Source organism: Nyctibius grandis, chromosome 7 (genome assembly GCF_013368605.1).
Source record: "Nyctibius grandis isolate bNycGra1 chromosome 7, bNycGra1.pri, whole genome shotgun sequence".
Classification (NCBI taxonomy): domain Eukaryota; kingdom Metazoa; phylum Chordata; class Aves; order Nyctibiiformes; family Nyctibiidae; genus Nyctibius; species Nyctibius grandis.
The window spans coordinates 34713295-34738614 of record NC_090664.1 but is presented as its reverse complement, the minus strand read 5'-3'; the positions used below and the strand labels follow the sequence as shown (position 1 = coordinate 34738614).

Sequence of the window (25320 nt, the reverse complement as noted above, 5' to 3'; positions counted from 1 at the left end):
GCACTGCACATAGATGGGTCTTTCTCTGGAGTACAGTGTGTGCAGGTTTGCTAGTTGTTAAGCACAGTGGAATCATTCAGAGAGCTAATGAGGAAAAACAAGGGAAATTGCTATAGTTGGGTCACCTTGATTTCCGTTCTGAAGAAGGAATCTTTCTGAGTCTAAACAAAACAGTATCCCAGCTTGGTGCCTCCCATCCTCTGATGACGATTGCCCAGGTGAGGAGGAGGAGGCGTTGGGATGGAGGGGCAGCACAAAAGGCTCTTGCAGTGCAGGATGTTTACATCTGTATCATGAAGCTTCCTATGTACATGCACTGTAGACACATACTGTGGTTACTCCCTGTACTTGTGGAGATGGTAGTGTAATGAGAACAGTTTATTGAACATAAGGCCAAATCATAAAGTGCATCTTTTGTCACACTTTCTTGAGGATATGTCGTTTGAAAGGTTGGAAATAGTGCAACCACTGCAGAGTTTAAAATAAATCTTCTGTCTCAGGTTGTTAAAGTAGGAGACTGCTAGAGATGGTACTTAATAGATATCTATCAGCTGTCTTGTAAGATTTCCTAATATTGAAATTTTATGTTTACAAGATTTTGGAATAAAATTATTTTCTGCTTTTAAATTTATGAAAACGAATTAACCGCAAATGTTTCACCTTCAGCAAAGCTTCTTGATTTTCAAAAAACCTTTCAAAATAGGGCTTCAGGTTGTTTTTTTTTCCCCCACAAAAATCCAGATATGCTTGTGCAGTTTTGATTTTACTGTAGATAACAAGTAAATAGTTGCTGGCTTTGCTGTACAAAGTCCGGCATGTGACATAATGGAAGATGTTGCCATTAGATTGAATTAGAATCACAAGATGGTAGAAAAGGTTGAAAAGGAGAGGGAATAATTTAATTGTGGAGTGCTAGTGATCTTAATTATACAAATATTTGTAATGTGAATAAGAGGTATAAGGTGCTAATCTTCTGTCTCTTTATGGTTAGGATCCCACATGTGGAGAAATAAATTTTAATTCACAGTCTGCTTTCCCACATGCCCATATTTGTTTTTGTAAAACTGTTTGGAAAGGTGTTTCTGAGGTTTGTAGTGAGAGTTTCAGTAGATGTAATAGATTATATTCTCATTAGGAATCCCATCATTTTTCTTTGTCTGTGATTATTCAACTTATCTCTGTCTTTAAGTCATCCTCCATGCATAGCCACAGCTCCAGAGGATGAGAGCAGTCTGCACCACCTCTGCTTCCCCATCCTTTTCGCTGTGCCCACAGGAGCTCTGTCGTTCATTCCCAACCTGCTGCACACCCTGCCCCACTTTCTCCTTTGCTTCTCACACATGCTGCCACATCAGTGTCTCTGCTTGTCACTGCCTCTTCCCTGCCTGTCTGGAGAGTGCTGACTGTTGTCTTGACTTTTCTTTTTTTCTTTTCTTTCAACAATATTTGCAATTAATTGCTAATAGTACTGTTGTGATTGATTTTTTTAAGTAAGTACTACAGCAGAATCATTATTGTTAGTAGCGAGCACTGTGCTAAGTTATATCCTCAGTAGTTCTTATATTCCTTAGTACTCTCATAATTTATCAATTTGCCCAGCCTAAGGAGATCTTCCTTGATGTCAAGATTTTCTTCTTATCTTTAAAAGAGTCTGTGTGTAAGCTCAGATTTCCACTCAGCACTGTGTTAGGAATGCACTGGATGTATCATCAGCTTCAATAATGATGTTAGAAAGGAAAAAAATCGAGTAATAAGGATTACTCGATATCAGTGATAGTAAAAGCCCACACTGTTATACCACAGTTCAATAGCAATGTACTTTTTACATTCTTTTGCTCCTTGGGTTTTTTTTTTAAAAAAAAAAGAAAGCAAGCTATTGCAGAAAAGAATAAACTGTACTGTACTGTGCAATGGTCTGAGGAGGTAATGAGGACTTTAAATAGGAAAGCTTGGATGGATGACTTAGCATGCTTAGAGCATTTGACTTCATCATTTAGCAGACTGTATTTTTTCTCACAATCAGTATTGAGACATATAGTGCCCTGCCATGGTCTTAAGATAACACTATGTTATTGAAAGTGATGTTTTTCAAATAACATGTAACAGATGTCCATTGCTTTTGAGGTCACTTGAATCCTCATTACACTTTTTCAAGGTAATATGTTCCCATCAAAATTTCTGCTAGGCTTTCTCAGCTATCTGCATTTCCTGTGATTTTACTGGTCGTGTTCTTTTGCCTGAGGGTCCCTGGCTGGAAATGCACCCTGCGTGAATTCATCCAGCTTGAGAATTATAGCACAGTGTTAATGTGTGTTAATGTATGAACGTTAATGGCTGCATCATTCTCTTCTGGAGATAGCTGACTTCTGACGGTGGGTAAACCGATCGCATTTGCTGGTAAAGTTATCTAAGACCCATGTTTTCATATTGTAAATTATTATTTTATTGATTGAAAATTTGTATTTTTTCCAGTTTCATTAACGATGATGTAAACCCTAAAATGACAGGTTGAGAGCCAATTGTGTGGCACTAGAAGAGAGACTAAATTTATCAACATATGTAAAGCGTAATAAAAAACAAATTTGTAACAAGAAGGTCAAGATCTAGTTTCTCTTCATTGTGAGCTCTAGAGACTGCAGGTCTTTAAGCAATAAATAGGGACCCTTGGATGTGATTTAACTTATTTTAGGTCCTTTTTGTAAAGAAAATCCTCAAGTGCACTGGTGTAACCATGAAAATGTTTTTAAGCAAAGGGCCTGTGATTGTCCAGGCCCTTCCATAAAAAGATATCTGTAAACTTCGCATACCAAAATGACAGTATAATCCCTAAGAATTAGCCAAGACAATACCAGTTAGTGATGCTTTGCTTTCCTGGTTTCTCTTATCACTAATCTTAACCACTCCTGGTTAAGATTAGCACTTACGCCTGGTAATGTTTTTTCAGATGGGCAATTCAGCTTTGTATTTTAAGGTTTTGCTGATATGGCAGCCCTGTCAAATTCCTGTCAGCATTGGTTTTAATCCTATTGTTTGAACCTCATGCAGAAGTTGCACGGTTTGTGTACAGCAGGTGGGAGGTGGAGCTGTGAGAAACTTTCCTGTCTCACTAGTGAAACTGAACTGTTTAGGATTTTGTAACACAACCAAAAGTTGTATGTGAACTGAAATTCCCTTAATTTACACAGCTCCTATAGTACTGTCTACTTCTCTGCAGGATTGATAAAATCACTCTGGAATACTGAAAGCAGTTTTCAGTTCCCGGAGACTGAAAGGATGTTCAAAGCTGCAGAAAGCACAAAGGAAGGAAAGCAGTCAAGGGAAAAAGACATATTACAAAATGAGCAACTGCCAAATTTAATTTATGTGTCTCAAAAAAAGAACTTCTTGGGGTTTTGTGAATAGGAAACATGTTTATACAAGATAAGGAAAGAGATTTCTGTTGTATAGGGAAAATCGAGGCAAGGACTATGAATCTAAAATTAAAGATGGAGAAATACTTCTTGGACATTTAAAAGGGTGAGAGCAAGTGTTGTCTTCTGCTTATTTTATAATGTGTCCCTTTCCGTGAGTGGCTAGTAATAGACTTGGTGAAAGGGATTTGGCAAAAGAATAAACTACTTGGTGCTTATCATTAGAGGTTTAAGAAATTAAAGACACAGCGGGATTAGCAGGGAGGAATATTGTATTGATACTGAGCGTTGTGAAAATCTCACAAGGTTTTTTCCAACTCACATATTTTACTTTGTGAATATAATCGTCTTAAAGCATTAATTCTGCCTTCTGTGCTCTTCTTATTAATTTATGTAGCTGTTGCGAGAGCTCTGTGAATGTCTGCTGAATTCCCGAAAATGTGATTCACTCCGTGGAAGCACTGTGCTAATAATATTACATGCCCAGTGTTGGTGAAGTTTTGGCGTAGAACATCTGCTGTGCTTTCTGAAGCATGACACCCACAGATCATCTGTTTCTGCAGACCCAGATTATCACTAGTAGAGTTTTTAATAAGGACCCTGTTACTGGGAAGCATCTGTAACGTTACCTCCTTTCTAGCTGGAAACTTGAAAAAACAAGTTGCTACTGCATCTGATGTGCAGAAGAATGCCATACTGCTGCCATGCAGCATCAGGGTCACTAACTGTTGGGCTATAATTGTAAACATTTAATGTATTTGCCTGTGTTTTCTGCTTAGAGTTCTGGCAAATGAATACTACATCACAGCAGTTTGTTGTAAAGCCAAGACACAAAAGAAGTAAAAGGCAGGTATGTGCCAATATGCTTGTTTATAAGTAATATGCCGTCAAGTTTGTTTTGTGTCTGCTGAATTAATTTGTCCAGATGGAGTCCTGCTTCTGCTGCTGCTTTGGCATGAGGTCTCTGTATCAATACAGCTATTACAAAAAGAGGTATCTAACGTTGACAAAACGTTGTTGGGTTCTCTTGGACATTGCCTACCTGAAGAGTTATAAAGTTGTTTAACACTGCTAAATTGCAAATGAAAAAGTAGCTAAAATATTTTCTCTCATTTTGAGTATAGAGTTTTATCAGAAACTCCCAATTAATGAAACATTTACAAATATTTTTTATGTTGCAATGGTGAAAAGTAGCTACTTTATCTCACTTGACTTTGATTTGAAATAAATGTTCCAAACTGAGAGTTCATTCCCTGTTTATTAAAGTGGGGGAGCACTAAGTGCAGATGTTTGTGCCCTGGAAAGATAGCAGCAATTCTTTGCATTTTAGGGATGAAGCTCAAATGATGGTACAGGTCAAAACAGATCTGGGTCAGGGGAATGAACAACGCAGGCAATAATGAAACACTGAGAGCAGTGGGAGGGGAAGATGACTTAAACATCTCTAACTAATGCAAGACTCTCAGAGGCAAAAGAGAAGTGAGAAAGACATCAGAGAAATACCAGAAGTCATTCTTGAGGGTCTCGCTTTATATCAGGTGGTTTGCTACCGTTCTATAAACTAGCCATTACTCTGCATTTTTAAATCATAATGATGTAACTCTCCTGGAAAACCCAGGAAAACAAGGACACCATGAAGAAGCACAGTTGTAAATGTTTCAAATACCACGGAAGCGTAACACAGAGGTAAGTACTGCGTTCACTGTGTGAATTGAGCAGTGAGTGAATAAATAATAGAAATGTTACAGAGATTTTTCATAAAGAACACAGGAGGGATCCCTTTCTCTGTGGAAAAAAAGTTTATAGCTGACACAAGCCATTTTTAGAGATATAGGCCCCACTGAGGATTCTCTTTCTTTAAAAAAAACTGAATTTGGGATTAGATAGGTTGGAAAGACTTGATTTCATTCTTTAAGGTCATATAAATGTCCTGGTGGAGGTGAAAGAATTTTTTAAAAGGATGCAACTAAGCACCAGAATTTTCATCAATATCTGAGACCAGAATTAAGACAATGGAAAAAATGTATGTGTGAGAAGTTTGGTTTCTGAAGCTATTTCTAGTTACGGGTTTCACTCACTCTGTACTCTGTTAGACTCTCTTACAGTTATACTCTCTCCATAGGTTCGTCAGATTCCACGTAAAGTTGAAGAGGAAACAAAATACATTGAGTTAATGATTGTAAATGATCATCTAATGGTAAGACTAACACACTTCAACATCTTAAAATTATCATTAACATCAAATTGTCTTAATTGGTCCATGAAGGATAACAATAAAGAACAATATACGGCCAGAAAATTCAGTATGTGCTTAAGAGAAGACATAAGATCTCATTATCTTTTGATGAAGTTGCTTCTGAATTTTGGCAAGGTAATTTCACCAAGAATGCAACCAGGCCTGAGTATCAGAAAGAAGGATCATAAATTAAAGCTTTGTGTCATAAATTAACTAACGACAGTGTGACTTAAGCTGATGATTTTCTTTCTGGCTTTCTTGAGCACTTATCTTAGTTACAGCCACTTAGCAATCAACAATGCAGTTATTGCAGTTGTGCAGCAGCTGTTGACAATGGGGAGATTAATAGTGACTAGATCTTTTTGATACATCCAAATCAATACAGAGAAAATTATTTTGTTTAGCTTGGATACTTTCTCTGGGAGAACATAAATAGGCTCTTTAATGTAGTGGAAAGAGACGTAATAAAGATTAGTGTATTGAAGAAAAACAGCTCATTCAAGTGGGAAAAGGCACAGATTTATGTCAGTGAAGGTGATTAATAATTAATAAAAGGAATATTAAAGGAAATGGTGAATTCTCCATTACTTGCAGTCTTCAAGTCCAGACAGTATGTTTCTGGAAGATGTGGTGGTGTCAAACACAAATAATAGGATTTGATCTTGAAGTAACTGTATAAAGTTCAGAGAAGGGTGACATCAGTTGATTTTATGGTCGTTTATGGCTTTAGTATCAAAATATATCTATACATTTTATCTGCCCTTTCTGTAATGTGCAGCTTCTCTCAAGCAATAATGAAATTGGCGAAAATAGGCATCAGAGTGTACAAGGAATGTGCCACTGTCCTTGGACAGCGTACTCCTCCATCAGCTCAGTTTGGTGAGCGTAGCAATAAATTCTGGGATTAAAATGGACAATACTGGATGCAGAATTCCCTAAATTGGTATCATTGTGTTTGATCCTGAAAACCTGAAGCCACAACTTTCCCCTGGGACCTTATCTGTCTGGGCCAATTCCCCCCAAGGACAATGTTTCTTAATTTTGGTTAATTATTAGCTACTGCAAGAGTCAGTCCACTTAGGAGTTTATTTTCTGAAGCAAATGCCAGTGAACATCTGTGATGGAAGAAGCTGAATAATTTCCTCTTGGCAGAAGGAAGTGTCGTATGCTCTGGGCTACTCCCGTTCCCCATGGCTGGGGCTAGCGCACGTGTGTATTTGGGTTACTCTCTGTGCTGCAGTAGGTGCAGCACTCCAGGTGCACTCAGTGTGGAGCTGACATCCCACAGAGCTGGAGCCATTTTCACCATTCACCCTCCCCAGGAGCTACCAGAGGGAGCAATGAACCTTGTCCTTCTTTATCTGGTCCATGGAGCCGGCTGTGTCCTGCCAGCTCCCCTGGGCTGCTCACCGCTGCGAGGGGTGCAGTGCCATCCTGTCTGCACTCTCAGCTGCTTGTCCAACCATGGCTTCCAGTCGGAGAATAAAGCTTTTAGAACCCAAACATTGAAATGGGCTTATAAATTAGTATACTGAAAACATTTCCATAGGCCTCCAGCATCTCTAAGCATCCTAAAGTTTGAGGTTTTAGTTGCAAAGAGGGACTTGAGTAGTATACTTATTTCCCTTCGTTCCTGTGCTTCATTTTCCTTTTATTTTGTAGCTTTTTCATTTCATCCTTTCTGCCATTTTTAGCTTCACAGTCCTGTCCTTCTGTTTTTTTAGTAAGTGTAACTTCCTAATTTTTGGTGTTTTTTCCCCCAGTCCTGCTTGAAAGCATACTTTTCTCACCCCCTAGCTGCTGGGCACTTCTTGCGCACTAAAAGATCCTAACTTCCAGAAAATATGGACAACTTTCACTCCAAAATCAAGCGTCATGGGGCACAAGATGTTTAAACATTTCTGAAAACCTTGGCCCTTTTGTCCTAAATTCTTCTAAGATACTTGTGACTTTCATACCCATGGTGCTCATTTATAAGTGTTTTTTTCTGCAAATAGGAGTACCTGGACAGCTATCTTCAGTGTCATCTTTGTAGCACTGCGTTACAGATTTCAGTGAAGGTACCATTGCATTCTGATTGCTAAAGTGATTTGAACCAGTTACTGTGGCATTACGGAAGTGTGAAATTGTACATGAAGAAATCCAGAAGACAGCTTAAGAGAGAGAATTGAAAAAAAAAAAGGAAGTCTGATTGATAGAATAAAACACAGATGCAGGCACTCTCAGGGTAACACCTCTAAAGGAGTCTCAACTATGGAAGTTGTGTTGCCAATTTCTGTATTGGCATTTGAAATTAACTTCAAAATTGCCAATAATCAAGAGAATGAAGAAAGTAACAATATGTTCGTGTTCCTATAGCATTTTTCAGTAAAGATCCTGGAGTACTTTCCAAACAAGAATAAATAGATCCTCACAACAGCTGTTGTAAAGTATATCAGTAATGTACATTTCTGAGCAATTTTCTACTATTGCTTATTAACTTTACATTCAGCACAGGAGACCAAACCTTGCACAGGGGTTTTACTATTGGTGTAGTTGCTTTTTACTTCATGCTTTTTTTTTTTTGGAAATGGAGCTTGTTTTTCTGAACTCTGTATATGTAACTTGTCTGTGTTTATTTTGCAGTGTAAAAAGCACCGCTTGTCAGTCGGCCATACAAACAGCTATGCTAAGTCGGTTGTGAACATGGCAGATTTAGTAAGTATCACTCAACTAAATGTTCTTTTACGTGTGAGATGAGTCATATGATTCTCCTGCCGATAGATGCAGGAGTTGTCAGTTCATGGTATACCTAATAATAACATATGTGAAGATCACAAGCTTTCATCTAGAACCATACTCAGCCACCTATAAAGCCTTTGTCTAACATAAAGCATTAGAGATTTTTTGTGGCTTCATTTAAATATCCTGCTGGATCAGTCCCTTGAGTCTGAGTTTTAAAGAGCACCTTAGACATGACAATTTTTAACACAGGATCCCTATGTTGACAACCTGAAACCCAAAAGACAGTCTGAAATTAGAATGCACTAAAATTTCTCCAGAAAAAGTGCATTTGAGTAAATGAGTTAGAATAGGGACGTACAGGTGGATTATATTTGTGACGCTAAATTGGATGGGCTTCTGGCTCTCACACCTCACCCCAGAAAATTATTACTAGAAAAAGAAAAATGCAGTTCCCACTCTTGAAAGTATTTGGTGTGGAGTATTAACCCCCAGCATTGAAAGGATGGCCCTTTTTTCATGATTCAGCCAGCATGATGTTAAATACTCCTGTAGAAGTGTATTACAGCAAAAACCCTGATTTTATAGATCACTGTTTGGTAAAAGAGAGCCCTCGTGTCATTGGGATGAGCTGGATATTATAGAAGACCCATTAATTGGAAATCTTTGAATTATACAGAATGCTTATGTAGTAATTTTTCAAAAATCCCATCTCCCTTCTATGCACCTCTGCCTGTGTCAGACCTGTAAGGGATCCTTTTGCAGGCTGAGCACGCTGATTGAAGAATTAGGCCTAAAATTTAGATTTTACTTTATTTTTGTGTTTGTTTGTTGGTTTTAAGGGAGATAAAATTGCCTGGGGAACCTAAAGTGTGCTAGAACAAGCTAAATATGTAGTTTTGTAAAAATGCAAGCTACGACAAAAAAGGGGTAAAACTCACCTTTATTCTATTTGATATAATATATTTGTTCATTCTGTTAATGTACTAGATATATAAAGAACAACTTAACACCAGGATAGTATTGGTTGCCATGGAAACCTGGGCTACTGATAACAAGTTCACCATATCTGAAAACCCCTTGGTGACCCTACGTGAGTTTATGAAATATAGGAGGGATTTTATCAGAGAGAAAAGTGACGCAGTTCACCTTTTTTCGTACGTAACCTCGTGTGATGTTTTATTACTGGGTTTTTTCTTTTTCCTTGGGGGTTGCTTATCACAAGCGGCTGATGCATCTCCTTTCTGTTGTGTGTGTAATCCACAATAATTCAGAAAATAATGTTTCTGATGGGGAGGTGGGAAAAAGTTAATGCACAAACTGCCTGTCAGTGCAACTAGAGGTTTGACTCTCATTTTAGTTTTAACATACTAAGCCCAAGCTGCATGCGCACGCATCTTTGGTATTCTGTGCAATTACCTACTCCGCAAGCACAGCTGCCTGGAATGGTGATGCATGGTTCCACCTTGGAGGTTGGCTTCTTTGGCAGTAGGGCATGGACAGCCCTGTTGCATTATTTAAAAGCAGAACATTGGTTTTGAAACCAATGACGTTTCCTGCTTAAAAAGCACTGTGGCCTGCTTTACATTGTTGAATGACCTACATGCTGCAGGTTTAATGAAGTGTTTCAAATCCTCGAAACAGTTTGTTCTCCAGAGAGACATGTGCTATAAAAATAAGCTGGGAGGAATGTTATTTTCTCTAAGTCTCTTAATTGTTTTGGAAATAAGATTGATATAACAAAATATATCTACAAAGGTAGAGGAGAGGTTCATGGCTGAGATTTTTGATCCACATGAGACAGGCCAGCTGATTTGCTCTGTTGGAGTTCTTATCCCTCCTCTGCTGACTGTTGTAGGAGCCTATATGAATAACCTTAACCTAAACACCTCACATTCACATGACTCCAGTAGAGTGCCAGAATACCTAACCGCAGTATCCACCCTCTCAGAATTTTTGCACGTGCTTAATTACTGTCATGGACTTCTGCCATGAAGAGAGCTGGTAAGATCTGCAAGTGATGCTTGCAGATTTTGGTTTCTCTGTTTCTCAGTTCTTCATGTGTAAAATGGGAATCAGGTTTTTTCACATCCTTCGTGTATCTTCTCTGGTGATATTGTAAGGTCTTTGGGGGAAGTCTTGTTCTTATGAATGCTTATGGATTGGCTAGGACCAAGAGGACTCTATTTGCCTGGTGACTGGGACTCTGGACATCACTGTAATGCTAATTCCAGTGCTGTCTGTAACACCATCACTCATGTTTGAGGTATTGCATTCATAGATTGTTTAGAAATATCAGTTTCTGAAATTGTGTCTGTGAGTGAGACACGGCTAAGCTGGGAGGTGAGGTTGGCTGGTGTGATGGTACACTGGTTGCAAATGAACTTCCTCCTTCAGCACAGTTAGCCCATTGTATTGTTTCTTGATGTTTTTCTGTTTTCCTTTGAAAAAAAGAATTTGCTGCAGCTTGGATGGATCAGTAGACTGGAGTGGAGCAGAATATATTTTGTCTCCAGTAACTGGCACTCATTCATGCTGATGTGGTCAGCACCAAAGAGGTTATTAGACTTGGGCTCAGAGTGCATCTGGCCCTTGGATGAGATTGACTGCAGTTCCAGGGAGTTTTCACCTACCTCTGCATCAGGAAGCCACTAACACATCTCCCTTCGAGTTTTGCTACATCAGCATTGCCCAACTAGACACGTGTCTTTTTGCTAGTCACCCATGCGTTGGCAGTGTGGTGGCCTCTCTTGCGCTCTGTCTGTAGCAGGTGCCAGCAGAAGTCACTTGCTGCAGTAGTATGTCAATGAACAAAAGGCTGGTGAGATGCAGGTGGTCTGGCAAAATAGTCCCCTTATGCTTTCTTATGTTGGGTAATCTGAGAAGGGGAATGCAAGGTGGTATAACTTTTCTGGAGATAATTTGTCATGTGAGGTTTGTGAGTGGTTATCTGTTTTTCCCATTTTGTTTTTTCATAGTTTGCATCATAGTGGTGGCAGCCAGCATTTGCAAATGCCAGTTTCTGATTTGAAAATCAGAAGTGTAAATACTGGGATGGATAGATGCAAAACTCATGGGCTGAGCAGGGTAAACTTTCTTCTCTTTTCCTTTTTGTCAAAGGGGGAGTCGATTTCAGAGCAGTCGGAGTGGCGTAGCCCACACTGGTGGAATCTGCTCCTTGCTTAAAGGCGGAGGTGTGAATGAGGTAGGTGGGGATACTGGTATGAGCAAAAAGTGGTGGAAATTTATCTGCACAGAATTTATCAGTGCAGGCATGTTCCTTGAAATATCTTGCTGCTTCTTTGCTGATGCAGAGTTTCAGTGCAGCTCTATAGAAGGGATGTCTCAGTGAAGAGTGACGAACGAATAAAGTCAGATATGGATTCAAATACACTTTTGAGCAGATTCTGCAATATCCTGTCATTCATACTTGCAGCCAGAATATCAAGAAATAAACAGACTTTCTCTTACTTAGCTTGTCCATAAGCCAGCCAGTTTTCCTCACTTGTCCATTATCTAGCTGCTCTGAAGTAAAAACTCTAACACTGCGCATCTGATTTTGCCTTTTGTTGCGTTGAAATGAGAAAAGCTTCACTTGTATCTGAGATACCTGTACATAACTGATTACTCTTCCTACCTTGCTTGTTTCATTCAGTTTGGAAAGCCAGACTTAATGGCAGTTACTCTGGCACAGACCTTGGCCCAAAACATTGGCATTTTCTCAGACAGAAGAAAACTTATAAGTGGTAAGTTTGTTTGCTTTTTCACTCTGTCTCAAGAGAAAATCTTAAAAGGTGGAAGATCTTATCAATGTCTCTCTGATACATATTTTTCCCCATGTTTCTTACAATGTTGGAATATTTTTTTTTTTTTTGTAATAACATGAAGAGAGACTGCCATATCATTAATTTTTCTCTGTTTAAATGCTGTGATATCCGCCTGCCCATAACTGCTGGCAGTACTGGTGTCACTATTTCATTAAAAATAAATCATAAATGTGTCTGCCACTGCCATTCATTTCAGGGAGATTGGTGTCACACCCACAGACTGAATGGCTGCCATCTTATGGCACAAAGGTAGAAATGTACGTTATTAGACCTAGGGATGATGAGGAGCCACCTCAGTCCTGTTACGCAGCGTGGTTTTGACAACATAACTTTTCCCCTGTTTGCCTTGATTTAATTCCTCCTGTAGATTACCCAAATCCTCCTGTATTTGCCACCCTACTGCTGCCATTTCTCTGCTGTAACCTTGGTATTCAACTTCTTAGTAACCCCTATTTACCTGCAATGCCTTAGTTCAGATCTCTGCCCCCTGCACACCCCCAACAAGCATCTCACGCTCCCTGCTTCCATGTTATATGAAGTCCCAGCACATGGAGAACAATGGATGATTAAAATAATAATACACTTTTGAAACAATTTAGATGATGGAGTGCTTAGTTATTGGATCATGCGTGCTTATGTGGCTTACATATAAAAAAAAATTGCTGTATTGAGTAATAGAACTCTGCTCAGGTGAATTTTGTTTTCAGGCATTGTAAAGACAGTATATAATGCAGAGATACATCTGCATGTAAAGGTTTTTGCAGTTTATGTAATCTTATTTTCAAAAATATTCAGAAATGTAGGATGGATGCTCTGTGCTACTGACATGTTCAGTATTAATTTTGCAGCTGCGTATTATTAACCTGATATAGGGGCAGGGTCAAAATGAAAATTATAATAGTGGTGATTCCCTTTCTTATGGCTGAGCAGAGGGGCAGGACACAGTTTTGGTGGGGAGGGAGGAGAATGCAACTGTTGAGCAGAACCTCGTTTCCTTTTTAATTGTAGTTTTAAAATGGAAACAATAAACTGATGTTCATGTATTACAGTAAGGCAAATTGCAGAAAAGAGAAAGATGAAAGTATATGTACAAAGCATATACACAGAAACAGACACAAGACACAGCTTTGAAAGCAGAGGGCTGAGACCAGTGCAAAGCAATCTCAGGCAGCCTGGAAGGGCAGAAGGGAGAGCTGCCCTCTGCCTGCTGGGCAGTCGTGTGGGGAAGGGAGGCAGGCAGGGAAGGGAGGGAGAGCGGAGGAGAAGCTCCTAGATCCTTCTGTACTGGCTTGTGTTTACAGACCATTTTGTGCATTTTTGTGTGCATTATTGTTTGGCGTTTTTTTTCAAGTGAAGATTTCCCCAGTCACATTAGCATACTAGTAGAAGAGAACTAAAAAATTACAAGAAGGGTTAAAATTATTTATTTTTTTTTTACTCTGAAAATTTGGGAGTCAAATATCATGACATGGGAGAAGACAGGAGAGCTAACTCATGATTTGCAAGTGCTGGAGGCTGACACTGTGCTTTCCCCTAACTTCGCTTTAAGAGAAGGAAAGAAAAGCAGGACATCTTTTCAAAGCTCAGGATTGCATAAAGTCATGTATTGTTTTTGAAAGAAGGTTTGTCAGTGTGCATTGATACACTTAAACTAAGGTATGCAATAAAGCAGGAAACTATTATTTTCAAGATGTATTTAAATATGAAATGGAATTGACTACAGTGTGGCTTTTTGTGATAAGAAATGTATTATTTTGGACTCACAAGACTCAAGATGTTATTTTTTGTTGTTGTCAGGTGAGTGTAAATGTGAGGACACGTGGTCTGGATGCATAATGGGAGACACGGGGTAAGGCATTTCATTAGAGGAAAGTCATGTCCTTCATACAATGACATAAAGGAAAGGTGTGAGAATGTTTGCTTTTTGTGGTTCAGCAGAATATTTTCTGTGAATAATTTTTCAGAAATTAAGGTATTAGCTGTACAACATACGTAGAAAGGACACTTTCAAAGAAATGTATGAATCGGTGAGTTAATGAGAGGATATGTGAGGATTTTTAGTGGCCACTGGTTTAACTCACAAAGCACAGGGCTCAACAGCCAAGCCAGGTCATTGCAGAGAAGCAGAAGCATACTTTGCTTCTTTTCTCCTGGGAGTTTGCTGTTGAGTTGTGGGAACAAACAATGACACATCCTAATTCTTGAACTACTATTATCAAATTGCTTAAGTATGTCTCATTTTCAGTGTTTCTGTTGGAATCTTTCATCTGTATCTATAATTTTTTATCCTTCAGTTTGTGTGATAATGTTAGAAAAACTGCTCCCATCGGAGGCTGAGTGTGCTTATACCCACATACAATGTAACCAGAGAGATTTTATCTAAAGACTAGTGAATCAGCAAATTTTTGCTGCTAGAAGAAATTTGATGCTTTCTAACGTGTGTATTCAGACCTTAATTCTTCATATTACAGGCCTCTCTTTTGTCATATATATGAATTAAACTATAGTCCAGTTTTAGATATAGACAGTGCTTTTTAAATCAGTTTCAAACTGACCTGCAAATTTTCACAATAGCTTTGTGGTCAGAACAGTTTTGAACAAAGCAGCATATTTCATTGAAAGCTCTTTGGAAGTGTGAATGTGTGCCTTTTTCACCTTGTCTACCTCAAAACATACTAGGTAGGATTTTTCTGATTTTTGTATGTTAAAAAGCCAACCTGAGAAGCATTCTTGATTCTTGTAAAAGTGATTCCTTATCTAATGGTCTTTAAATTCTTTATCTGAAATCCAAACCTTTCAAATAATTAGCTACACAAAAAAAGCTTGTATTTGCATAGCTTATTGATGAAGGATGGTGAATCCCACATTCTCTGTAGTCTTTAGACCTAAATCATAAACACTAGAGATGGAAAAAAACAATTATGGTTTGCAAGCCATCACTCCCGGCAATGCAGGATTATTTTGTATAGCACTTTTGCTCATATTTTTTTATCCATTGTTGAGTTGATACAGGAAAGCCCTTGAGACTCCAGAATCTGCTTGAAGCATAAGTACTTTCATGACTAAGGACCTAAATATAAAGATCACTTAAGTTACTTTAGGAAAAATTCATTCCCTGTGGAAAGGATCCATGCAAAGATTCTCTGCATTATATTGTTTTTAGGTGGTGCACTGTGCCTTAGGTTGGCATTGTGTACTCGAATGAAGTTTATTCAGTGGGGCACGTGAGAGAGGGAAGCCAAAACGTTAGCTGATTTTTGTTAGAAGCATGTTTTAAAATGACATAGCTCTATTATGTAAAAATTCTGTGGGCCAGGAAAGCAATTCCATCTAAGAGGGAGATGAACTATGAGCAGTCTTTGTCTCCTGTGGTATGTACGGGAAGAAATAAATGTATTTCAGAGATCAGGCCCGTTAGTGGAACAGGTCATGTTTGTGAGAACTACACACTGTGTATTTGTCATGAAATAACTTAGTGAAATGTTTTAGATGTCTCACTTTCTATGATCTCTGTGTAATTGTTGAAAGTTCCTTGTCATTTACTAAAATGATTTACAAATTAGATAGTTACAAGCAGATAGTCACTCTGATTCTGAACAGTGTGTTTTTGTACTTCTTCTAAAACGTAACATTATATTTCTCCTCCTATTGTGAACAAAGAAAATATAGTGTAAAAAACACTATAGAAAGTAATCCTGCTACCTTTTTCTGTGCAGGTATTATCTTCCAAGCAAGTTCTCCAAATGTGATATTGAAGAGTATCACGAATTTTTAAACAATGGAGGTGGAGCCTGCCTTTTCAATAAACCAACCAAAGTAAGCATTACTTTAGTATTGAGTATTATTTCTATTCTATTCCTAAAATTTAGATGAAACTAAGAAGAATGAAAATGATAATGTTGGAAAAAAACCCACCTGTAATTTTGATATTTCTGGTTCTCTCCAAGTTCTAAATTTTCTGGTGACATATGAGTGAAAGATTTTTAATAAGTGATTTCATGCCCAACAGAGTTCCCACAGACTTTGATCTAGAACCATCCCTCATGCAATTTGTTCTGAATATTGTAAATACAATATGTTGCTGAATTTATTTGCTGAGGTTTCAAGTGTCTTGGTAAATTTTTGCACAGCTTGAATTCTAATTTGTGTTGAACTGATGTCTTTTGGTACAAACCTCTGGAAGCTGAAGTAAGATTGCTTTTATTTCACATATATCCCAAGATGAAGACACAGCTCCTAGAGCCTCTGCAGGGGGTGCACCGCTGTGCAGCCCAGCAGCTTTTCAGGCAGTAGCGGTTACAAGTGGTTGTGATATTCTCTCTGTTCAGAGAAGGCAAAGTTTTTACAGTGGCTTTCAGAACAGAGTTTGAAAACTGGGACTAGTTTTTCTAAAGCTGGAAGAGGCAGAGCAGGAGATAAAGCCCCAATGAGTAGGGGAGGGACACTAGGAGAGACCATGGTTGCTGGGTGCTTGTCACACTCCTCATTTCCCAGGTCCTGCCCAGATGGTCCCCATCACTGTCACCAGATCTGTCATCCCCTGAACTGCGTGTGCCAGGGGGAGAAGTGTTTGGATCACCTTAGCCCTGTGTTAGCTCCTTCCAGGCCAGTGCACGTGGCTCTGCAGAACCCTGCCTTGTGCTGTGTAATCCCCCAGATGGGGAAGGCTGGTGAATCCCTGCTGGACCCTGGCCCTCAGTGCCCCTGTACCTTGCCTCATTTAGTGTTACCTCCCTAAAGGCTTGGGAGCAGGAGAGCTACAAAAGCATCGGGACCCACTTAGATGACTGACCCATCCCCTCCAAATTTGCCTCTAAAGTACAAAATCAGAGGTCTTGCTGCATGAGTCATGGAAATCAGGAGAAATGGGGAATATCTCTTGAGATAGTATTCGCCTTTTCTTTGCTTCTCTTGTCTCAGTTTTGACCTGCTAAACAGGTATATTCACGTGAAGGATACAAAGAGTATGAAATGATTAACTGAGACATTTAAAGGAGATAAATACAAAACAAGGCTAAAGAAACTCCAGCGAAGATGCAAGCACTTCTGTAATGGAGGGTTTGCAGCAGGATTTCAGTATATTCCTGCTCCATTTACTGAAGCATGCTTTAAAATGTAAGGTAATAAGGATAATGATCTTGACTGTTTTCTATATATAATTAATGTTATCCTCTATTCAATGGCTGCCTTTCAACAAGCAAAGGAAAGAGACTAAGGCAGAAAGGCAATCCAACGTGGAAAAAAGACTTGGTAGCTGAGGTGGTCACAGATATAAAAGAGAAAGTCAATTCTGGAGTGATGCCTGTTCCTCCTGGAGTGACTGAGAAAAAGTGCGTGTTCTCACAGCCACAGAATTTCAATAGATGTTAGAGAGGGGAAGAGAAGGCATTAAATCTGGATAAGCTAGTGCTTATCTCTCAAAGGTCTCCATCTCCTTTTCATGGAAGAATGTATTATTAAGAAAGCACTGTAATTCATTAATAAGATGTAAGATTTCTCATTCTTTAAAATGCACCTGCATTTTAGAAGTTTGCTTTTTCCCATCTCATTAAAGGTCGAGAGAAATATTGGTGGTTTTATTTCTTTGCTGAGCAAAATGTTTCCGTAGTGTAATGTGTCTTATTTGGGCTTGTTTTAGTGATTGTGTTCATTTACACATCTGTCACATAGAAAAAAAAATGTTACTCTCATCTCAATTTAGATTGGCAGCATTTATAATTTTTTTCTAATCACATGTGGAAATGTGAAAGTCAGATGTGGAAGCCAATGTGATTTAGGCTCTTTTATGTGTTGTTGTTTGGGTTAGTTTAAAGTTACTGTCAGTTAATGTCTGTCTAATTCACAAGGCTGTCAAAGACATGTGTTTCCTAGCAAAGGTGGTGAAACACAGACTTACTTTTGCTTTTCAAGAAATATGAGATAAAGGAAAACTGATGTGACAAGGTGCAGTGTTTGACAGTGCTCCACTGTCAGATCAGCTGTGATCCTGAATCTGCTCGAGGAGATTGAGTGTATGCTCTTTTCAAATGAATGGATGAATTATATGACTTTTGGGGAAAAGTTACCCAATTTGCTTTCCCTGTTTTTTTTTCTTCCATTTCATATTTATCTGTCCCTATGTGCTGCAGCAAACTGGTCCAATGTTTTAAGGCAGGACCTTCTGTTACTGCCATCTACTCGTCTGTATTGTGCAGCACACCTGGAGATACTGGAGAAGTTAAGATGTCTGAAAAAATATTTAGGAAACAACCAGTTCGAACATCTCTTTAATAATTCTAAAAGATAGTTGCTTGCTTACATTTAATGTAACATTCTACATATGCATTTCATGCTGCAGTCAAATTTCCATTTCAATAGGGGTATCTAATAATAGCACATCAGCCTGTACCACAAGCCTCAGGCTGGTTTGTAGCACAGTGAAGTACGCGGGATGATGCTCCATCCTGTGGGCTACTGGCAGAAAGGCAGCAGCCAGAGAAAAATGCACTGTAACTGTGAGTGATGTACTTGTGCAGATGGCTTTTAAACAGAGTGGGTTCTGGAACAATCCTAGTTTAATTGGAGAACTTGGAGTACAATCTGCAAAATTTCAGTCTTGGTGACACACTTATATACCTTATTTATGTAATAAATGTACTCTTATGTTTTGTTATGCCCAAAGGAAAAAAAAAAAAACATTTTATTTTCTTTTTGAAGAATTACCTCTAGAAATTTCAGGAAAATGGAAACAATGAAACTGGAAAGAACAGAGTATAGGTGTCCATTAAAAGATAGCATAGCATGGGTCCTATGTGAAAAATGGTGAATGAATCTTGCCTCTGGGAAAGGAAAGTACTAGTACAAATATACAGATGTAGACATTTTAAGTTACAGTTTAGTGGGGAGGCTGAAGAGAAGGGGAGGAAGCCTCACCAGCTATACTTTCTCATCTGCCTGTGACTCATGCTTATGGAAAATTGCTGCAAGTTCCCAACTGTTCTAGAGAAAAAGGGAAGGAAAAAGCATCCAACTGCAACAAAAACTGACAAAGAAACTCAGCCTCTCCCCTCTCCCTGCATTTCTGAGCTACGTGCTACCAAAGGACAATTTTTTATGGCAATTCCTTCTGAGGGTTTTATGCAGGCATCAACTGGGGACACAGACCTCATCACTTGAATTCCAGAACAACAGCGATTGCAACCCCTCTGATGATAATGAAAATGTCACATTGTAGTGAATTTTTTCTTTTATTGTCACACTTTTTGTTTCTGATTGTGGCTTCTGCTTAAACTGAACCTGCTGTAAAAATGGCAGTCTCACAGAGAAAATGCCATGTGACTCTGCGGTATTGATGAATTAAATCACAGCATTGTTTATTCTCTCACATTCCGCTTGTGTTGTTTCTGGTCTGCTTCTTCCTGAGTTGTGGGTACTGTGTTTTAGTTAATGCATTTGGAGTGCTAGCTAAAAAAACCCATGTTGTACAGAATAAATATGACAATGATTCTCTTAGGAGAGACATGCCCTTTGATTTCTGATTTTGCCCTACAGCTTCTGGATCCTCCAGAATGTGGCAATGGCTTTGTGGAAGATGGAGAAGAGTGTGACTGTGGGACGATAGCGGTAAGTGCAATGTACTTTAAATTAGCCACTAGATTCTCCAGGACATGGTGCTGCCCATCACTGCCGTTGTTATTAAGTGGAGGAAGACAATGTTAAGGTCCTGTGGCAAAGGATTCATCATTTCTTACCTTTTTCCATCATGTTTGACACAATGTGGGTGCTGCCCATCACTGCTGTTGTTATTAAGTGGAGGAAGACAGGCAATGTTAAGTTCCTGCGGCAAGGGATTCATAATTTCTTAACTTTTTCCATCATGTTTAACACAGTGTGGGCCAGCTTTTTTATTTTGTCACCACATAAATTCTGAAGAGTAATGGCAATCACTACCTGTGCAGAATGAAGCCTTTAAAAGATGTTAAAGGAAGTATTCACCTAGATGGGAACATGACTCTGGTCAGTGCTAAAATGTCAGTATTTAATGATTGACACTGTGAAATTAGGAAAATTATTTCCTATATTGCGTAGGAAACAGCTGTGCAGGAGCTTCATACCCAACAGTGCATGCTTTTTTTCTGCCTCCAGGTGCATAAAAGCCTGGTTAAATTCTGTTCAGGTAGCACACTAAGACGAGAAGTAATGAGAGCTTGGGGCTCATCTGCTTTGCCCATGTATTCTGTTATAAGTGTGTGTGTTCCTCAGGAGTGTGCCAGCGAAGGAGGAGAGTGCTGCAATACTTGCACCCTGACGGCAGGTTCCCAGTGCAGCAACGGGCTTTGCTGTCGGAAGTGCCGGGTAAGGGCAGTGACCTTCACTGCAGCATCATGACAGTAACGCATCCAGGTGGCTACAGCCACCACAGCAGGTCTTCTTCCTTGCAGATCTTGTTTTTCCTTTTCTGAAAACTTGCCTTTTAAAATTGGCTGAAAACTGATTCATCTGGGGCTGTTCTGTGTCTTTTAGTCTGGGCTTCTTGGGGTGGGGACTGTGATCAAATGCAGAGGTGAATTAAAGTCTTCCAGTTTCAGACAAGTTTGAATTGGGTTGAAGTTCCCTGAGGTTTCATTAGATGTCCTTGTTTAAACACACATGTCCTTACCCATGTGCTGCTCCCAACGCCTGACGTGTTGCTCTGGATTTCCCCATGAGACTGAATGGGAAAATCGCGCCACAGAGGCCCGAGAGAAGGATGTTGTAAAAAAAAATACAAACCCACAGCTAGCAGAGTTGTTCAGAAGTGTTCATCTAAAAGACACCTGACTGCAGTTTTAGTTAGGTCTGCCTGTGTCTCCTTATGTTTGGACTGGCTGAAATCCCATTGAGTAAAGGGAACCAAGCCCTATGTAAACTGTAAAGTATTCTTCCTGATACATCAGTAAATAGTAAAAGGAGGTTTAGCCAGATCTCAGCTGTAAGGGAGCCCAGCTAAATATGACTTTAAATAGTTGTTTATACTCATTTAGTAGTAATGATTATTATTATTAATGTTATTAAAACTGTGGTGTACTATGTGTGATATTTTTATCTTCGTCTGTGGGCATTTGAGGGTTTCATTTCCTTAGGAGGAACATTAGTAATAACTGTGGACCACATTCTTGACTTTGTGCTCATCCTAATGTTAAAAAAAGAAAAAGAACAGATTATGCTGGAACAGATCGCATTTCCCTAAGCACATTCCTTTTTTTTTAATATAATATAAAAAGATGAGCAGATTGCCAGTGTGGGTGAATTTTGTTCGAGTATCCAAGTCACAGAGGCACCATATTAAAGACTCTCAGAAAAAAATTAAGCTTCTGTGTACCTACGTTATTTTTGCAAATGAGGCGAGGGTTTATCTACATACGGAGTGGCGAGGGTGAGCCAGTGAAGAGAAAGGCAGAATTTTGCAAAACACCCGTCCCTAGGAGGTGTTAATCATAACAGCTCAAAAGACCATATATAACAGTTCCCAAACTTGAGGTTACCTTCCCTTGTAATACCCTGCCTGAAAGCAGGAGTGAAAGAGGGATTTCAGGCAAAACATGATGGGTCTACATCCGAGCATCCGCAGTGTCTCTGACAACATTCTTGTCTGTCTGCATTTTTCCAGGGACTGGTAGGGAAAAGATAAGCTGAAGGCTGAGAAAGTACCAGAGTCTGGTTCTTCCACTGACATGTACCCGTTCACACCAGCTGTGGAGTTAGCATTTGTCCCCAAAAAAGTGTATGTGCATGCAGATCCAGAAAAAATGTCACAGAGCTGCAAAATGAACTGAGTATCACAGACTTAAGAAACCTTTCCGGGAAAATAAGGGGTCTGCACTAACAATTGCCACTAATGGGATGTCTTCCTGCTTTTACAGGTCTTGAGAGTTAGCACAGAAGTCTTTAAATAAAATGCCTGTGTTAGGTCACTGATACATTTTTCTTTGTTAAATATCTGGTCACTTAGAAAATGGTGTCAAACTATATGGAATTAAGTACATTTATTAATAGCTTCTGGTCTACAATGGAGCATTGTAATAACCATAGTGTTTATACGTAGAGCTTTGCAGTGTTCTTCATCCCTAGAAAATGATCAGGATCACTCTCCCCATTTTATAGAGAGTCAAATAATCACAAAAAGTCACAATGACCTGGTCAAGATAATGCTACAAGCCACTGCAGTATTGGTTTGATAAAGGCCAGAGGTCCTGTGTCCTGGGAGAGCAGTTGTCCTGCTCAGCCCCACACTCTATGCACTCAGGAGGGGGTACCTCAGAGAGCGGTACAGCTTGCACTGGTAAATGGCCAATGGCTTGACAGGTGCAATGTCCACACCAGGGAAAGGAAAGTCTTCTCACTTCAGTCAGCATGTGAAAATTTCCCATGTTTTAATTTAGTTAAAACTCTAAGAAAGCATTGCATTTAAGGTAAGGTATGGAGAAATCAAGACACTAATTTTCTGTCCTTTTTTTTTTTCAGTTTGAACCTAAAGGAGTTTTGTGCCGAGAAGCAGTGAATGATTGTGATATTGCAGAGAACTGCACAGGAAATTCCAGTCAGGTGATTTTTATATCTTCTATCCAAGAGATGAAAAAAAACACCTGTAGTCTCTCAATCACTATGAATGTCCTGAGTTGGAAGGGACTCACAAGGATCATCGAGTCCAATTCCTGTCCCAGCATAGGACAGCCCCAGAATTCACACCATGTGTCTCAGGGCATCGTCCAAAAGCTTCTTGAATGCTGTCAGGCTTGGTGCCATGACTGCTTCCCTGGGGAGCCTGTTCCAGTGCTCCACTCCCCTCTGGGTGAAGAACCTTTTCCTAATACCCAGCGTAAACCTCCCCTGGCATATCTTCCTGCCATTCCCTCGAGTTCTGTTACTGGTCGCCAGTGTGAAGAGGTCAGCGCCTGCTCCTCCACTTCCCCTTGTGAGGAAGTTGTAGACCGCAATGAGGTCTCCCCTCAGTCTTCTCTTCTCCAAGCTGAACAGACCTAGTGACTTCAGCCATTCCTCGTACAGCTTCCCCTCTAAACCCTTCACTCTCTTTGTGGCTCTCTTCTGGACACTCTCTAGTATCTTCATATCCTTTTTATACTGTGGCGCCCAAAACTGCACACAGTACTCAAGGTGAGGCCGCACCAGTGCGGAGTAGAGTGGGACAATCACCTCCCTCGACCGGCTAGCAATACTGTGCTTGATGCACCCCAGGACACGGTTGACCCTCTTGGCTGCCAGGGCACACTGTTGGCTCATATTATTTTGTGTAATAAGGTGTATTAAAATTGTATTCAACCTGTTGATACTGGAAAAAAACAGCATGATACTGAAATAATTTTCCATATGACATTTGTTGTATGCTTTGCTTCCATGCTTGTCTGATCTATGATCTATTAGTTATTTTCTCTTTCTATAGTGTTCTCCCAATATTCATAAAATGGATGGCTATTCATGTGATAACAAGCAGGTAATTAGCATGTCAATTTGTTTTACATTCTTTCTGCTTTTATAGATTGCTTTTTATAGATTTTTTGATTTAAGATCTTTGGGAGTCACCTGGGACAGTTCTGCTGACATTTCTGAGTGTTGGGTGCTAGTTATATTTTGAAGCTAAGCATTTAAATGAACAGGAAGTAGAATGACACATTTGTTGCCTCAATAGGAAACATGTGACAAATCTGTATATTAAACAAATACATATTTTGGAAAATCAAGATATTTGAAACTTTTTCTGTATCTTTTCTTTCTTTCTAGGGTATTTGTTTTGGAGGAAGATGTAAAACCAGGGACCGGCAGTGTAAATATATCTGGGGTGAAAGTGAGTGAATGTTATTGTTTCTCAGTTGATTGTGGTTCATGTGGCTTGAAAGATTATCTTAGCTGAAAAATTATGGAAGAGACATATTCAGAACCATTAAAAACAGCTAGGACCCTCCTCTTCTTTGCTCCTCATTTTGTCTTTCTATCGTCTTTTCCAGCTCTTTCTCCAGTGTTGCTTAACTTACTGGTGATTATTCTGAAGTCTTAGGTTTAACTTCTCATTAATAACCACCTAGGGAGCCTATACTCATATTTATTGATTTATTTCAGTGTCTTTTGGATATTTGGGACCAATAAACCCTAGTCAATGTGAACAAAATCTTAAAACAGTCCTGTGGTGCCAACATAAAACTTTTCATTAAGAAGACTGTGCAGAGTTTCACAGGCCACCTGCAGACCATTGGTACTGCAGTTCACAGATTGGGAAGCTCTGCTTGCTTTGATTGTGCATTGCTATTTCCCGTGACCTGGCTTTTCAAAGTCTTCATCATCTTAGAAGAGATTTGTTTCTGTTTTTAGAAGTGACAGCTGCTGACAGGTACTGCTATGAGAAGCTGAATATTGAAGGGACTGAGAAAGGAAACTGTGGAAGAGACAAGGACTCTTGGATACAGTGCAATAAACAGTAAGCTGATCCATTTAGAAAACAACTGTTATGAGATTTTTATCCCTGATCCAGTTCTTTAGCTGGCATGAAGAGGCTCAAAAAGCCTCTGTACAGAACAGACTTCTCCTCGCCTTCTTCTGCAGACCTTCTGCAGGAAATTCTGGAGGGAGAGGAGTGTCAAGAGGAGATGACCTCTATCAAGAGAGCACCATCTGAGCTTTGGGACCACTTGGACCAAAAGTGGTCCTAGTACTCTTGATGAGACGTAGCAGTGCAGAGGAGAGCAGCCTGTGGTTTCATGTCTCAGTGTGATGTTCACTTTTTATGCTGTGCCATTGCATTGCTAAGTCGTGTTTAGTTTTCAATGTGTTGTGACCCTGCACATCTTTTCCTGCAAGTTGCTGCCTAAACCATTGTTGCACATTCTGTATTTATGCAGTTGATTATTTCTGAATCTTTTGTCAGTCCTTATCAAACTGCACCCTGTTTTTTCAGATGAGTTCTCCATTCTGTCAATGCCATTGAATTCTAGTCCTGCCTACAGGTGAACTAATGTCCTTTCCTAGCTTTCTGTGCAGATTTGATAACCTTACTTTTGTTCCATTACAAATTCGTGAGTAAAAAATATTCAGTAATATGGGAGAGGCCAGACAGTCCACAAGTCTCCACACACAAGTTGTAAAGTCCCTTCAACAG

General features: G+C 39.4%; 1 protein-coding gene across 1 annotated transcript in view; it reads left to right on the top strand.

Annotated features, from left to right (window-relative positions):
• Positions 1–25320, top strand: part of ADAM22 (ADAM metallopeptidase domain 22) — a 144494-nt gene that overhangs the window by 90439 nt on the left and 28735 nt on the right. Inside the window, exons 8-21 of the mRNA XM_068404432.1 lie at positions 4190–4260; positions 5533–5607; positions 8272–8343; positions 9358–9524; positions 11488–11572; positions 12023–12113; positions 13992–14043; positions 15911–16010; positions 19725–19796; positions 20436–20528; positions 22677–22757; positions 23614–23664; positions 23952–24015; positions 24537–24642. Of these exons, the coding sequence (XP_068260533.1) occupies positions 4190–4260; positions 5533–5607; positions 8272–8343; positions 9358–9524; positions 11488–11572; positions 12023–12113; positions 13992–14043; positions 15911–16010; positions 19725–19796; positions 20436–20528; positions 22677–22757; positions 23614–23664; positions 23952–24015; positions 24537–24642 (1180 nt within the window). The remainder of the gene's footprint in view (positions 1–4189; positions 4261–5532; positions 5608–8271; positions 8344–9357; positions 9525–11487; positions 11573–12022; positions 12114–13991; positions 14044–15910; positions 16011–19724; positions 19797–20435; positions 20529–22676; positions 22758–23613; positions 23665–23951; positions 24016–24536; positions 24643–25320) is intronic.